The sequence below is a fragment of the Sus scrofa genome, chromosome 2 (assembly GCF_000003025.6).
Source record: "Sus scrofa isolate TJ Tabasco breed Duroc chromosome 2, Sscrofa11.1, whole genome shotgun sequence".
NCBI lineage: Eukaryota > Metazoa > Chordata > Mammalia > Artiodactyla > Suidae > Sus > Sus scrofa.
In genome coordinates this window covers 94,974,729-94,989,547 of record NC_010444.4, presented here as the reverse complement: position 1 = coordinate 94,989,547, position 14,819 = coordinate 94,974,729, and the positions used below count along the sequence as shown (strand labels likewise).

General features: G+C 34.1%; 2 protein-coding genes across 11 annotated transcripts in view; one reads left to right on the top strand and one right to left on the bottom strand.

The window, feature by feature from the left end:
* The window catches only part of CCNH (cyclin H), a 38,116-nt gene extending 29,506 nt beyond the window's left edge, over window positions 1-8,610 (top strand). For all 8 annotated transcript variants that reach the window (XR_002339834.1, XR_002339833.1, XR_002339832.1 and 5 more), the window contains one exon: window positions 4,414-8,610. The gene's annotated coding sequence lies outside the window, so the exon portion shown is untranslated. The remainder of the gene's footprint in view (window positions 1-4,413) is intronic.
* Window positions 1-14,819, bottom strand: part of RASA1 (RAS p21 protein activator 1) — a 113,111-nt gene that overhangs the window by 3,178 nt on the left and 95,114 nt on the right. For all 3 annotated transcript variants that reach the window (XM_003354207.4, XM_005661545.3, XM_021084515.1), the window contains exons 17-24: window positions 14,458-14,617; window positions 12,314-12,456; window positions 10,292-10,407; window positions 9,456-9,542; window positions 6,821-6,888; window positions 4,811-4,899; window positions 2,820-2,897; window positions 647-781 (exon numbers count right to left, since the gene is read on the bottom strand). In XM_003354207.4, coding sequence (XP_003354255.1) covers window positions 647-781; window positions 2,820-2,897; window positions 4,811-4,899; window positions 6,821-6,888; window positions 9,456-9,542; window positions 10,292-10,407; window positions 12,314-12,456; window positions 14,458-14,617 — 876 coding nt within the window. The remainder of the gene's footprint in view (window positions 1-646; window positions 782-2,819; window positions 2,898-4,810; window positions 4,900-6,820; window positions 6,889-9,455; window positions 9,543-10,291; window positions 10,408-12,313; window positions 12,457-14,457; window positions 14,618-14,819) is intronic.

Sequence of the window (14,819 nt, the reverse complement as noted above, 5' to 3'; positions counted from 1 at the left end):
AGTGATTGGAACCTAAATGAGCTATATACTATTATCTAAATTTGAAAAAACTTGAGTATTTTAGACTTTTAGATTGAGAAGAATTCAGTCACCAAACTCAATGAGTTAATCTTTTCTACAGGTACCCTGCCGAATGGTTGGCCACTGTGGTGACAAGTAATTCAAAAGAGCTTATCAAAAATGGCAATTTCTAAGGCCACACTCCAGAATCCCATCGGGAGTTTGAAATATTTTCTAAATAATTCTCATGTGTTTTAACAGTTTGCAAAGCACTTGGCCATGCACCGTGTGTGTGAGAAAAGCAAAAAGACAAGGCCACATCACTGCTGGCTTACCATGAGCTCACTTAGCATTTTCACACACTCCACTAACGTGCATGGACACTACCATTTTTTAGTCAAGTTCTCACTCACTTAGAAGCAAGATTTGACATTTTGCAATATTGAAAATACATTATAATAGTCTGGGCCTATCATTCCTGTTTGGTGAGATCTTTGTGGATTATGACTTAAAAGTCTCAAAAATTTAATATAATTAAATAAAACAATGTAACTCAGATATTTATCACCTTCCAAAGAAACTGTGTGGTTTACATTCTGCTTAAGTGCCAACGAAACATCATTAACAAAGGCTGGCAAAAACGTACCTGCTGTGCACCTCGCTCATTACTGAGTGTTCGCAGTTCATCTGAATGGGCCACACAAATCTCATGCAGTGCTGCCAAATCACGGGACAGGTCAGTTCTAGAATGCTCTGTAGTGTCCGGAAGTTCAGGTACATTCTTTAAGGGAATCATAAAAATACATTTAGAAATACAACTCTTTTATATTCACTTCTGAAAAGATCCTAAGTGGTTATAGTGCATAAAATTTAACACAGAATTTTCTCTTAAAATGCTTTTAAAATTCAACATGATAGATTTTGTGACCTCAGTAGTCACATCACAACCAGGTTTCACTTTATTCAACAGCAGGGCAGGATATTATGCAGTACTACTACTATTCTAAATAATTGATTTTCCTAAACTTTTATCTATACTGTTTTTTAAACTGGAAAATAAATAATGCAGGTATTAACTGTATGTAACAGTTAATGTACCTGTTACATCAATGTAACCTAAATTTAAAATTCCTCTACCCTTTCAGACTTTCTTTCATTATTAAACTGCTGTAGTTTGTCTAAAGTGATCACCATATATATAACTAAGAACTAGATGATGAAAGTGTTGATGAGAACCTTTCAGGCCTGTAATTACCTGTGGACTAGGCCTAAAACACTTGCTAATGTATAGAAATGACAATGTTAATTACTATAACAAGTTGATGGCATTTCACTGGCACTAAGATACCATAATTATTGATTTTATTTTGAGCCTTGGATAGTCAAACATGAGTAGTTTTAAATAAATTGATTTCTCTAATGGTGACAGTATTTGCTATGCATTCCTGCAAAAGCATTCCTAAAAACTGCAGAATAGTTTTCTATGGTATAAACATTTACACTATTAATTCAGTTTTATTAACTGTCATTTATTCATTCAATGAATGAAGGATTACAGAGATGGAATGAAAGACAAAACAGTATTGCCTTCAAAGAGTTTACAGTCTGGTAGAGAAGACAGACTAGAAGTAAACTGATCACAGAGTTATATATCCAAAGAACACTTAGGAAGTAGAACAAAAGGTATTTAATTCAGGTATACGGTTCAGCAAAGGCTTCCTGAAGGAGATGTTTGAGATAGGTCTAAAAAGATAAATTTGAATTATTGAGGTGTACAGCAATAGAGTATGAGGAGACTGGAAGAATATTAGAATATTGGAATTATTGGCAGGTTGAAAGGCTAGATTGTGGGGCATACCTAGAAAAGTGATATAGAAAGCTGGACTGTACAAATATGGCTTGATACAAAATTAGCTTAGCCTTAAATATTGCACAGGAGGTCACATAGAGAAGCATAATGGACATTCAGCATCTACTCCGTTACTTCTCAATTTCATTATCAATATGGATCTACACTGTAAATACCTTACACCTGATTGGTTTGATCATACAGTGGTATGGTGGTTGTATACTTGTGCTTTTAACTGAATCTGAATGAATGCATTAAGGCAGAACACTCTCCTATCTTAGCATTCTCTAGTGCTATACACTTGGCTAAATTCACATATACGTATATACTCTTTTTTGGTTTCCATAGATATATGAACTGAATTACTAGTATATTAATTTTTTAATTGATTCAGTATCTGAAAATCTACAAGAAAATTTTACTGTAAGAAATAATTTCTAAAATTATTTTCAAAATCCTATTCTTAATTTTATAATCACAGCTTATTTTTAAAGGCCCAAATAAGGCATATGTTTAATACCAAATCCATGTATTTTAATTCCTAGAAAAGCCCTAAGAACATTCGTTCTCCAGTCCATTTACTTATTAAACTGGACAGCACTATGAGTCATCCATTTTGTTTCAAATTCCACACAGTAGAAGCAAACTTAAAGTAGCTAAAGCAGCTAAAGATGTCATAGTAGTGAGGTGGAACAGCTAAAAAGATAATGAAAGGTCAGACAGAAACTTAAGAATTACACACAAGTCCAAAAGCACAATACTGTATGCTTACTTGGTGTAAACCATTTTAATGTAAAAACAAGTGGTTATAATTGTAATCAAATGAAATAATTCATTCAGGAAGGCAGACAAAAATAGGGAGCTTTTTGTTTTTAGTTCTGAATAGAAAAGGTTCTAAAGATGGTTGCTTCAGTGAGTTAGACTCAGCAATACTACAGGTGTCAAAGTAGTCGAAAAATTATATACATACCCCAAGCTCATCTAAAAACATGATCATACGATGCTTGTTACTTTTGATGAATGGATTGACACCTTCCATGTAAGGCTCCTAAAAATATAAAAAAATAAAAAGCTTACTATATGCATCAAAAACACTGATCTATAGCAAAAGCCATATATATATATAGCAAAAATTCTTAGAAATTTAAATCATCAGTAGCAGCACATTCGTAAGAATTAATTTAAGCAGTGGGGATATTTTTTGTTTTCTTTTTTTGTGGTCTTTTTAAGGGCTGCAGCTGTGGCATATGGAAGTTCCCACACTAGGGGTAGAATCAGAGCTGCAACTGCCAATCTATGCCATAGCCACAACCATGCCAGATCCACAACCTATGCCACAGCTTGTAGCAACACCAGATCCCTAACCCATTGAGCAGGGCCAGGGCTCAAACTCGCATCTTAGTGGATACTACTCAGGTTTTTAACCCACTGAGCCACAACAGGAACTCCCATATTTTTCTTCTCATATAAGCAAGGAGCCATTCTAAAGAATAGGAGTATGAAGCATTTTTTAATGAAGCAGTAAGAAATTGTGGATGGGAAAAAACAAATCAGAACACATAGCTCAGCAGACATAAAACTGCTTATAGGTAGGTCATTCAAAAATAATAACAGAAACTATTTGCCAAGCACACCCAGTAGTTATTAAAATCAAGCAGAGAATATAGGGAATTAAAATACAGTGTGATAAAGACTGCAATAAATAATATGGTACTCATAGCCTGCTTCAGGATTCAGGTAAGTTCAAAAAGTCATACCATAAATGACTCTTAATTCTAAAATCTTAAAACTTATCCTAAAATACGCTAGGTTGTGACATGGAAAATGGTTACTACTAACAAAAACTCTTAAAATCAGTAAAATGAGATAAGGACCTTGGCAGTCAATTCCAAAGAAATGGATATGAAAAATCATAGTCTAAGGGTAATGAAATAATGAAACACAAAGTAATATTATGGCTATCAGATCGTTAAAAATTAAAGAGAGTAATACTAGTTGAGTTTGGGCAAGTGTAGGCAGCAGAGTCTTTCTTCTTGCTCAGTAATTTTACTCCAAAATTAGGTTAAGGAAACAATTGGACAGTGATTTTTAAAGGAAGTATATATATAAGGATACTTGTCACAAGAGTATTCATCACAGTGACAAAATGGAAGCCATCCAAGTATCCCGTGGCAGACCACTTAACATTTACATGGTGGCATACTAAATAATCATTAAGAAAAATAAAATAGTTCGTGTCTCCAGGTACAGCAAGAAAAGTTTGTTAAATTGACAGAAGCAGGTGACATAGTATGATCCCTACCAGAACATTAACAATTGTTATCCTTAGGTAAAAGAATCATATATGGGTGTTTTAAAAACTCAATTGAGTTTTAATATTCACAGAGAATGTTTATTGTGCAATACATAATAAAATCAATTGGGGTGCATTTTAAAACATGTTCACTGATTTTAATATTTGAAAGTGGAAGAATCTAATTTTATTTGAAATTATACTGAAAAAAATAGCTTTCTATATACTAGCTTAAACAGTGTTTTTTTGTTTTTTTTTTCCTTTTTTTCAGGGCCACACATGTGATATATATAAGCTCCCAGGCTACATGTCAAATTGAAGCTTCAGCTCCTGGTCTACACCACAGCCACTGTGATCTAAGCCGCATCCGCAACCTACACCACAGCTCACGGCAAACCAGGATCCCCAACCCACTGAGCGAGGAAAGGGATTGAACCCACATCCTCATGGATACTAGTTGGATTCACTTCCACTGCACAATGGGAACTCCAGAAAGTGGTTTTTAAAATTCCATTATTAAAATGTAAAATCGAAAAATATGAATATACCAACAAAATCATCAATTATCTTTATGAAATATCCACTGTTGAAAACTGTTATATTTTATGGTTTTATTGTGTCAAAGTTTCATTCATAAATGACATTTTAAAGTATCAAAATGTTTTTACCTTAGCTCCAAATTCCACAAGATTTGCTAAGTTCTGCACAGACTTAGCCACTAATATCAGCGTTCTTGCAGCAATAGGAGATGGGGAATCTATAAGAGAATTGGGCACAGCTAATGACACCAACTCCAAATTCTTCCAGCTAAACCGTTAAAAATTTACCACTTTAATATTTCTCTACTATTAAAAATACTAACTTTCTTCCATTGAGAACTCAATGTTTCTAGGAAAGTACTACCCACATCATTCAAAAGAGCTTGAGTTAAAGGGGGAAAAACAGAATATGCTTATTGGTACTTTTAGTGTGAATACTTCAAGACTAACTCATTCCTAACTGGTTGATGCTATTTCAGAATACCCCAAAGCTTTATCGCTAAAAAGACTGTCACTCCACCTACCCTTCAGGACAATCTACAAAGCTAATTTCAACCCACCCAGATTAGCAATTTGCAATATGAGCAGTTCCATGTTGCCAACCTCCACTGACTCAAATTATACAATTTAAAGCTAAACAAAGTCTGGAACCTCTATTTTGAGGAGGAAAACATGAAATTATTAATTTAAAAAATACTTAAAGGTTAATCAGGAAAATGTGCCCTATATAGATAGGATATAAATAGAATACATTTGTGTCTATTAATTTTAAGCCTGGAAACGTATTAACAGTAAAAACCTATAGTTTATCTGCCTGATTTTACTTTTACTTATTTTTATGGCCACATTTGCAGCATATGGAACTTCGCAGGCCAGAGATGAATCTCAGCTGCAGCTGCAGATGCAGCCTACACTACAGCTGCAGCAATGTGCAATATTTAACCCACTATGCCAGGCTGGGGATCAAACTCATGCCACCAAAGAACACTGGATCCTTAATCTGCTGCACCACAGCAAGAACTACTGACTGCCTGATTTTAAATTGTACTCTTTTCATCTTAAACTGCTAGACTACAAACAGTATTGCTTAGTGGTTCAGATCCAACATTCAGATAAATAAATCTCTCCACAAGAATTCAAAACCCTTAATTCTTAAACCATAAATATAACCATTTTAGTAGTAATAGGATGAGAGGTGATGTCTATAAAGATAAAATAAGATATTCTAAAAAAATCTTAATACAATTTTGAGCTTCAAATTATTAAGACAAAAATGCTTCAGATTCCTTCTGCTAATAATGTGGTCACAAATATTCTTATCCTTTCTGTGAAATAAGCCTGCAGTAACATGTAGAAGTTCATAATGGGCATATGGGTAAAAAGCAAAACCAAATTTGGTTTGGAGAATAAAATGCTAATTAACATTAGACATTAGGTGACAAGAAATCTCTACTGTGAAACCTCAAAGGGCTACTTTCTTCCTAAGTATTCAGAGTACTATTATAAATGCAGCTGTAATTTACATAGGGAGGTTCTCAGGCTAGGGGTCAAATTGAAGTTGTATGACACACCCACTGTGATGCAGGATCCAAGCCGAGTGGAGTCTGCAGCTTACACCAAAACTGGCAACACCAGATACTTAAACCACTGAGAGAGGCCAGGGATTTGAACCCACATCCTAATGGATATTAGTTGGGTTCACTGCCACTGAGCCACAATGGGAACTCCTGCAGCTATAATTTTATTTTGATTCTAAAATCCAACTTGCAGTGGTAGTGTACAGGGTCTAGCATAGGCTAAAGGCTCATAGAAAGCTGTTCATCCCAACTTGAAAAAGCCACACTGCAGACTAGAAAAACTCATCATAGGAACTGAGACACAGGTGGGGATGGGAAAAAAATGGTAGGTGTATAATCATGCCTTCTCAGGCTTCAGTTGCTTTAGAGAAAGAAAGGAAAGAAGCACAATTAAAAAAATAATAAGGTAAGCCAAAAGTAGAATAGGGTGCTTTGGAATGTTTTAAACCAAGTCTTAGATTTGGATAAGAAAAGCAGATTTAAAAGAGAAGAAAATGAAGTAAACTCACTAAAGAATATGACATTTTTTTTTTAATTTCAAAATTTATCAGAAGTTGATTACCTGAGATGATATTAAACATCCGTGGATTCAGGATGGCAGGACAGATAAGTCGAAGAAAAACAAAACCACTGAATGGGAGGGAAATGTTGGGGTTTTTTTAGATAACCACTATAATATGTATTACATTAAAATAATAAAAATTACAATACTTGTAGAACCATGAACTTTGAACTAATCTATGGAAGGCCAAATAAAGCTTTATAAAAATAATAAGCTAAAGTATTTTGCAATAAGAACATATATCTGCATCTTAAACATTCATTTTCTTCAAATTTAGAATTTTAAATTTACTTTGGGAAGACCTAAGTTATATCTGTTAGCATTTATTGTCTTGGCTAATATTTATTTACTCCAAGGTAGTACAGCCTTTTATACTTACTTTGAAGAAAGTGTTTAGAAACACTAAGGCCTTCTGGGAGTACAAATAAACCTTTTTAATAGATACATAATCCTGTAAGGTCGGAAAACTAACATTTTCTCACTTCTTTCTTTTCTTTAAACAGAACAGCTCAGTAAAGTCCATTATAAATCACACTGGTTATACAGATTTTGTGTTATTTAAAATTTAAGAATCCACTGTACTAGGGAAAAAGTGACTTCCTGATAAATGAAAATGTATACAGCAGTATGCTGAAAAGCTTTTAAAGTGATAAAAAGACATTAAGCTTTCCAAATTAAAATTTTTTCATATTCCAAAATATTAATAGCAAAAACAAAAACTAATTTAAAAGCACATGGCTTAACAATAGTTGTCATACATGATTTTACCTGCTAATCTCTCTCCTGGGAATGCAGTACAAAATAAATCTACAAGCTTACATATCTATTCCTAGTCTGCCCCTTTTAGTTACTGGTACAGTTTATGTCCTTATGTAGAAAATATTTCTCTAACTTCCTCTTCAGAAGAATCCACACTAGTAATTGACCTTTCACCTGCCCTACGTAAAAGACAAGCATTATTTTCAAGGTGACAGAATTCCTTTTAGAGATTAAAATAGTTGACAGAGTCTCTGTTCTCTGTTAGAGTGAATAACCCAACTTCTCAGCATTTAACTTTCCAACAATGCTGTTTGCTAATTTTGGGAAATCTTAGGAAATTAATGCTGCTTCTCAAATAGCATTTATTCCCAATTATACAATTAAGTCTTTAAACAGATATCTTTTAAATTACTTATGAAAAATATTACATAAAATTTGCTTGAAAACACTTGTGATACCTAAATAGGTCTTTGAATTTGAAATATAGTCTAGCAACAATGAACCGTAAGATTTCAGTGTGTGAACCTACTTTCTGTGAATTTTTAGAGGTGATTTGAAATCTAAGAGGAAAATTAGGTTTCTACACATATATTTAAAAGCTTAATCACCACCTTGGCCATAAATGCTCCCTTAAAAAATCCTATAGTATCAAACAATCCACATAGCAGAGTTTCCTGCTTTTTGCTTAACAATTATACTTGTTTGAAACTTACAGAACAGTTTTCATTTACATCACACAAAACTGTTGAAACATATGTTTATAATTCTTTTCTATTTTTCAATCACTACTAAAGGCAGGAAGTACAGAATCTCTAATTCTTAAATATTTAGGTCACATCATTATTAACCAAGAGAGATTTAATCTGTAAAAAAGAATAGAAGCTTCTTTGCAAAATTTAGGTTGGGGACAGGATTAACACACATTTTCAAAACTAATTACACGACCATCAGTAGCTGCCTAATTGTATTTTATGGTATAACATGACGGGAAGCATATATTCTTTATAATAAATTATTATTAGACTGCTGTATTCTCTGATGTTTTTGCACTGATTTCCTATCTTGAATGGGTTAAGGTGTGCTTAACAAAAGCCTGCAAGAGGGTCAAGGTTATTAGATTGGGATTTACAAAATCCACCATTAGTTCTGCCTTAGCCACTAATTTTCTGTGTAACCTGAAGCAAACAACTTACAAGCAAGCAACTCTACAGATTTGCCTCCTCACTGGCAAAGTTAAAATCGTGATAATGAAGTCTTCCTATATAAGCTACAAACTTTTATGACTTGACAAAGCAATTCCTAATTACTGTACAATGAACACACTGAAACACAGCTTCAGAACTATAGATTCTGGTTTGAGATTAGCCCCAAGTGACAGACTGTTGCAAATCAATATCTAAATGGTTCAATTATGGCTCTTCCTTCTTAACACAAATCAATCTTTTTCTCTTTCCCCCCGCCTCTGTCTTTCTATATATATCTATGTATGTATACACATCTATGCATGTATATATGTCTGTATGAAAGTTTCTACATGAAGTTAGCTACAGATTTTAGATTTTGTTGGTTTCATGACTTTTAACCTCATTCTGTAAGGTAAAAGAATCCCAAATAGTTAACTGAATATAAATTAATGTTCACGTTTTTAGAAAGTGCAAAAAGTAGCTAGCTAAGTATCATGGTAACTTAAAAAAAACAAAACAGTAAAAGTTTAGGAGCTAGCTCAATTCAGAAAATATTCAGTGGGGCTCTGACATAAAAGTAGAAGAAAAAGTCTTGAATTGCATAATATATATTGTTGGTCTTCAAATTTTCACATATCCACTTGACTATAAGTACATACTATACAATCATTTAACAAACTGACAAGCCTTACCTAACAACTCTTGTTCTCATGGTGGTATTTGTAGGCCACTTGTGCTGGACAGATTTCTGTAAACACCCATAAATATATCTCAGTGTCCTGCCAAAATAACACAGTCATCTCAATACAGAAAATAAATGAAAATAATGATCACATTGCAGCCAAAAGCTTAATTTATCAAGTACATGATATTTTTTAATGCAACTGGCCTTTTTCCCAAAACAGAACTCTGCTGCAAAACATTTGGCAAAGGATAAAACTTTTTAAAAGTTTTCATCATCAATTCATTTGGCCAATTCTTTACATTTACTTTGGAGGACATCCTACCATTTTTAGATTACTTCTGTATTAATGAAAAGCATGAAAAAGTATTGCAATGAGGATACAGAGGAACTAATGAGTACAGAGTCCAGTGAGACAGACTTTGATATAAGTTAACTTTCAACTGATTGAGTTCACTAACATTGGAAGCCATTAAGCAGATATTAATTTTCTTGTGTACATTTTGAGCAAGATATTCAACTACAGACTGAAGAAATACATCTCTTTTATAATCTCTTTGAATCTGAGACTCTAAGTCTCTATTCATTCTCCAAGTCATGAGATAAACCAGACATACTGGCCTATATAAAAACATGATTTGTTTTATTTTAATGTAAATATTTAACTTTGGTTTCTTCAAGTCACTCTTTTTCCTTGAACACAATTCATTATGTAAAGATTAAAAACTCTAACTTTTCAGAGTATAATAACATCACAATAGTAGAAAAGCTTACATGTTTTAGAAATACAAAATTTTTAAGAGGCAGGTATACTATTTCTTGTCAAATTAAAATTTCACCACTTACGGTGGAAGTATTTCTGAAGCCATGAATATTTTCTCCACAAGCTCTGAAAGTATGTTCAATAGGTGTGCTAAATTAGTGTTCACATCTTCATTTTTTTCTAACTTTGATGGACTTAACTAAGAGAAGGAATAAATCAATATAAATGCATCTTGGCAATCATAAAAATCAAGATAAACAGTCGTTTTCAAGGTTCTCCATTATTCATTCTGTATTCGTCTTGGTGGTAGAGGAATGGGGATAAATGAGAATTTTTTTTTTATTATTTTATTTTAATTGTTTTTAGGGCCACACCTGCAGCATATGGAGGTTCCCAGACTAGGGGTTGAATCGGAGCTGTAGCCACTGGCCTCCACCACAGCCACAGCCACATCAGATCTAAGCAGCGTCTGCAACCTACACCAGGGCTCACAACGCCAATCCTCAACCTGTGAGCTAGGCTAGGGATTGAACCTGCATCATCATGGATGCTAGTCAGATTAGTTTATGCTCAGCCATGACAGGAACACTGAGAATTTCAAATAGTTTGCTGTATGGAATTCTTAATGGGCTTGTTACCATTAATTCATAATTATTCCACTAAAAACTGAGTAGTATTAAACCATTTTCATTTTTTTTTTGAGGGGTTAATACCATCAATAAAGTTTTCTTTTATTCATTTACCATGTTTTACCATAGATTTTTACAGGCATACAAACTGTTTTAGACTTCAGTTTAAATGTAATATTCCCAACTAGAAGACAAAAAATCCAGTTTCAGTGGCCACATATTCACAGATACACTACAGAGCATTTAAATGGGAAGAAAGATCACCACATATCATTATAAAATCTTAATTCTATTTGAAAACTGATTAGAGAGGTTTTTCTGAATAAGATTTAAGTGACTAATAAAATACCAATGCCTCAGGCAGAATCATGAACCTTTTCCAAAATGTTCCAATAACTTTTGAAATTTAAGAATTCTGATCTGGAATCAATGGGGTAGATTTATTCACAGGAATCTAAAGTCACTAGCCTGGATTCAACATCCAGAGACTGCGGACTTGCTACATTTCTGTATTCTTTACAGTCAGGCCAACTATGGTGTTAAGTCTACATCTGACAACTTAATGCAGAATTAACATTTACTGCACCCAGTGAACATTATCAAAAGTAGTTATTTTATTAATTTTATATCAGATCTAAAAAATATACTTAATATCCTCCTCAAGAGTTCCCATTGTGGCTCAGCAGGTTAAGAACCCAAATAGTATCCATGAGGATATGAGTTTGATCCCTGGCCTCATTCAGAGTGTTAAGGATCCAGCATTGACACAAGCTACGGTGTAGTTTGCAGATATCGCTTGGATCTGACATGGCTGTGGCACAGGCCGGCAGCTGCAGCTCTGATTCCACCCCAAGCCCAGGAACTTCTATATGCTGCAGCTGTGGCCCTAAAAAGAAAAAATATATATATCCTCCTTCTATAGTTGCTCTAACTTCAAAATAAAATGACAGAATAGCCATATAAGTGAGATTTTACTCCTTATGGTAATGGTTCGTTATGAATCTTCAGTGAAGCCTTATCCTAAAAGGATGTTTTTATTTGCTTTTGAGGAGACTGTCTTGTACCTCTGACCTTCTCACCCCACCCCCCAAAAAATCTTCAAAGACAAACCTAGATGTTACTATCAAGTGCCACATACAACTTACACAATAGAAGTCTCAAACATAAATTTCAACTTATGCTAAGTATACTTTCTGAAAGTAGCATATACTTTTATCATTAGTACAGTATGAGAAATGATAAAGTACTTGCATGTATTTCTGGTGCAATTTGAGATTCTTAATCCACAAATAATGTACATCTTTTTTAAAAAGTCTGTTTTGCGTAACACTTTTCTAAATGTATTAGAAAAGGTTTAACTTCTCTGATGAATAGTTTCAGACAGGTAACATATTTTCCTTAAAGTGTAATTAGTTATAACACATTACCTATTTGAATATGCTCTTTCCTGAAATACTTACAACATTAAATACTCACCTCACAAGATTGCTTGCTTTCCATTATCTTTAAGATAGAGTCTTTCAAAGCATGATGAACAAACTGTGTAGCAGTGGCTTTCATATACTGCTCCATCAAGGTGCTTGCAAGTGTTGTGGCTCGAAATAGAGTAGTGGCTTCATCTACATAAATATATTAAAAGATTGTTTGTAAAGGATTGTATTAATGTGAACCAAATTGAAAATTAAATCAATTCATTTTTCCTCAACCAATTATCATTTAAACATGCTTATTTGCAATCAGCAATAAAGTATTGATTATACTGACATTCTATATTTCTATAAACATAATTCTTTAAAAGATCATAATTTATCCTTAATTCTTAATTAAATCTTAAATAATGAATTAAGATAAAGAATTAATTCTTGGAGTTCCCATCGTGGCTCAGAGGAATGAATCTGACTAGCACCCATGAGGACACAGGTTCAATCCCTGGCCTCAGTCAGTGGGTTAAGGATCTGGCAATTCCATGAGCTATGGTTTAGGTAGTAGATGCAGTTCGGATCCCACGTTGCTGTGGCTGTGGTGTAGGCCAGCGGCTATAGCTCTGATTTGACCCTTAGCCTGGGAACCTCTATATGCCACGGGTCCGGCCCTAAAAAGACAATAAATAAATAAATAAATAAATAAATTCTTAATCTTCATTAGATCATAAACAGGAGAGGAATTAACACTGCCATGTTCATATCACAAAACAAAGAGTTGGAGTTCCTGTTGTCGCTCAGTGGGTTAAGAATCAGACCTGTATCCATGAGGATGCAGTTTCCATCCCTGACCTTGCTCAGTGGTTTAAGGATCTGGTGTTGCCGCAAGCTGTAGAGTGGGTCACAGATGTGGCTCAGATCCTGTGTTGCCCTGGCTGTGGCTCAGGCCAGCACCTGCAGCTCCAATTTGACCCCTAGCCTAGGAACTTCCATATACTACTGCAGGTGCGGCCCTAAAAAGTTATAAAAAATAAAATCTCTAAGTTAATCTTAAAAAAAAAAGAAAAAACCAAAAACTTTTGAAAGTGATATAACTTATCATCTAGGACTAAAGAACCAAATAGTGACAAAACTTAGCGCCAGAATGTAGCTTTTTCTTTCTACTGAGCTCATGCTTTAAAAAAAATCTGAGCTAATTTCCAAGCAAGAATGCACAATAAAATCCCAGTATAAATTAACTTATTAGCCTAAGCATAGCTATTAATGACATTAGTAAAATCCTAAAAAATGCAAGTATTACCAGAAAAGACAATCTTAATGCAAAACATGTACCACCACTTTATCTTTCCTGACAAATATATATATTTTTACATTTTTTTATGACTAGGAGGAAATAGTTCTGGGTATTACAGTTTATTTGGGGAATCCAGAAGCAAGGACTATTACTGAGTCAAAGTGCTGGTTGTAAATCCCTTTTTATAACATATTTATAAGCTGTTACAAAGATCGTGTCCAGCTATACTGCCTAGAACTACCTATCATAGAAGCTAGAAATAAAATGCAGACACCTAACTTGTACAATGAATTTTTAAATGAAAAATAAACAAGAGAATATGGAAATAGCCAAACTTCTTAATAATCAAGCACTGTGAACCATTGATCTGGACATGGAAGTCACTTTCTTATAGCACCTAATACTAATTTGCCATGACAGAAACTTGTATTTGAAATACTAACAGCAGTTCCTGTGGTGGCTCAGTAGTTAACGAATCTGACTAGGAACCATGAGGTTGTGGGTTCGATCCCTGGCCTCGCTCAGTGGGTTAAGGATCTGGTGTTGCCGTGAGCTGTGGAGTACGTCACAGACGCGGCTCGTATCCCACGTCGCTGTGGCTCTGGCATAGGCCGGCAGCTACAGCTCCAATTAGACCCCTAGCCTGGAAACCTCCATATTCTGAGGGTGTAGCCCTAGAAAAGACAAAAAAGAAAAAGAAATAATAGCTGCTCCCCATTAGCCAGCATAAAGAATCAGAAATGACATTCCAACTGTAATTTTTAAAGAAGGAAAAACAGTAACTTACTTTGTAAGATAATTTAACTATTTAATATAGTCTAAGATGGAGTCTGTATATACTTGATATATATAAAACCTATTAATCCAATTTTTAAAAGTATCACAGAAACACATCCATACTATACCTTCCATGCTTATTTCTCTGTCATTTAGTGTACATAACAACAAGGATTCAAGCTTTTCATGAAGAAAAATCCTCAGTAGGATGCTAGCCAGTAGTGTTCGATCCTGTCCACATACATGTGATAAAGCATTGACTACATGAAGCTCCTTTTGCAGTATAAGCTAAAAATGACATCAGGAAAAATAATTGAAAGTAAGAGAGCATTAAGCATTCTCAGATTAACAGGAAATTATGTTTTTATACATTCTTATATTTAGGAATATGTTCTATTGAATAAATGTATTAAAAATAGAATGAGTTTGTAAGCTACATATTTATAGTCTCTTAAGACCAATAGCATACTGCTGCACGGCTTTTTAACCT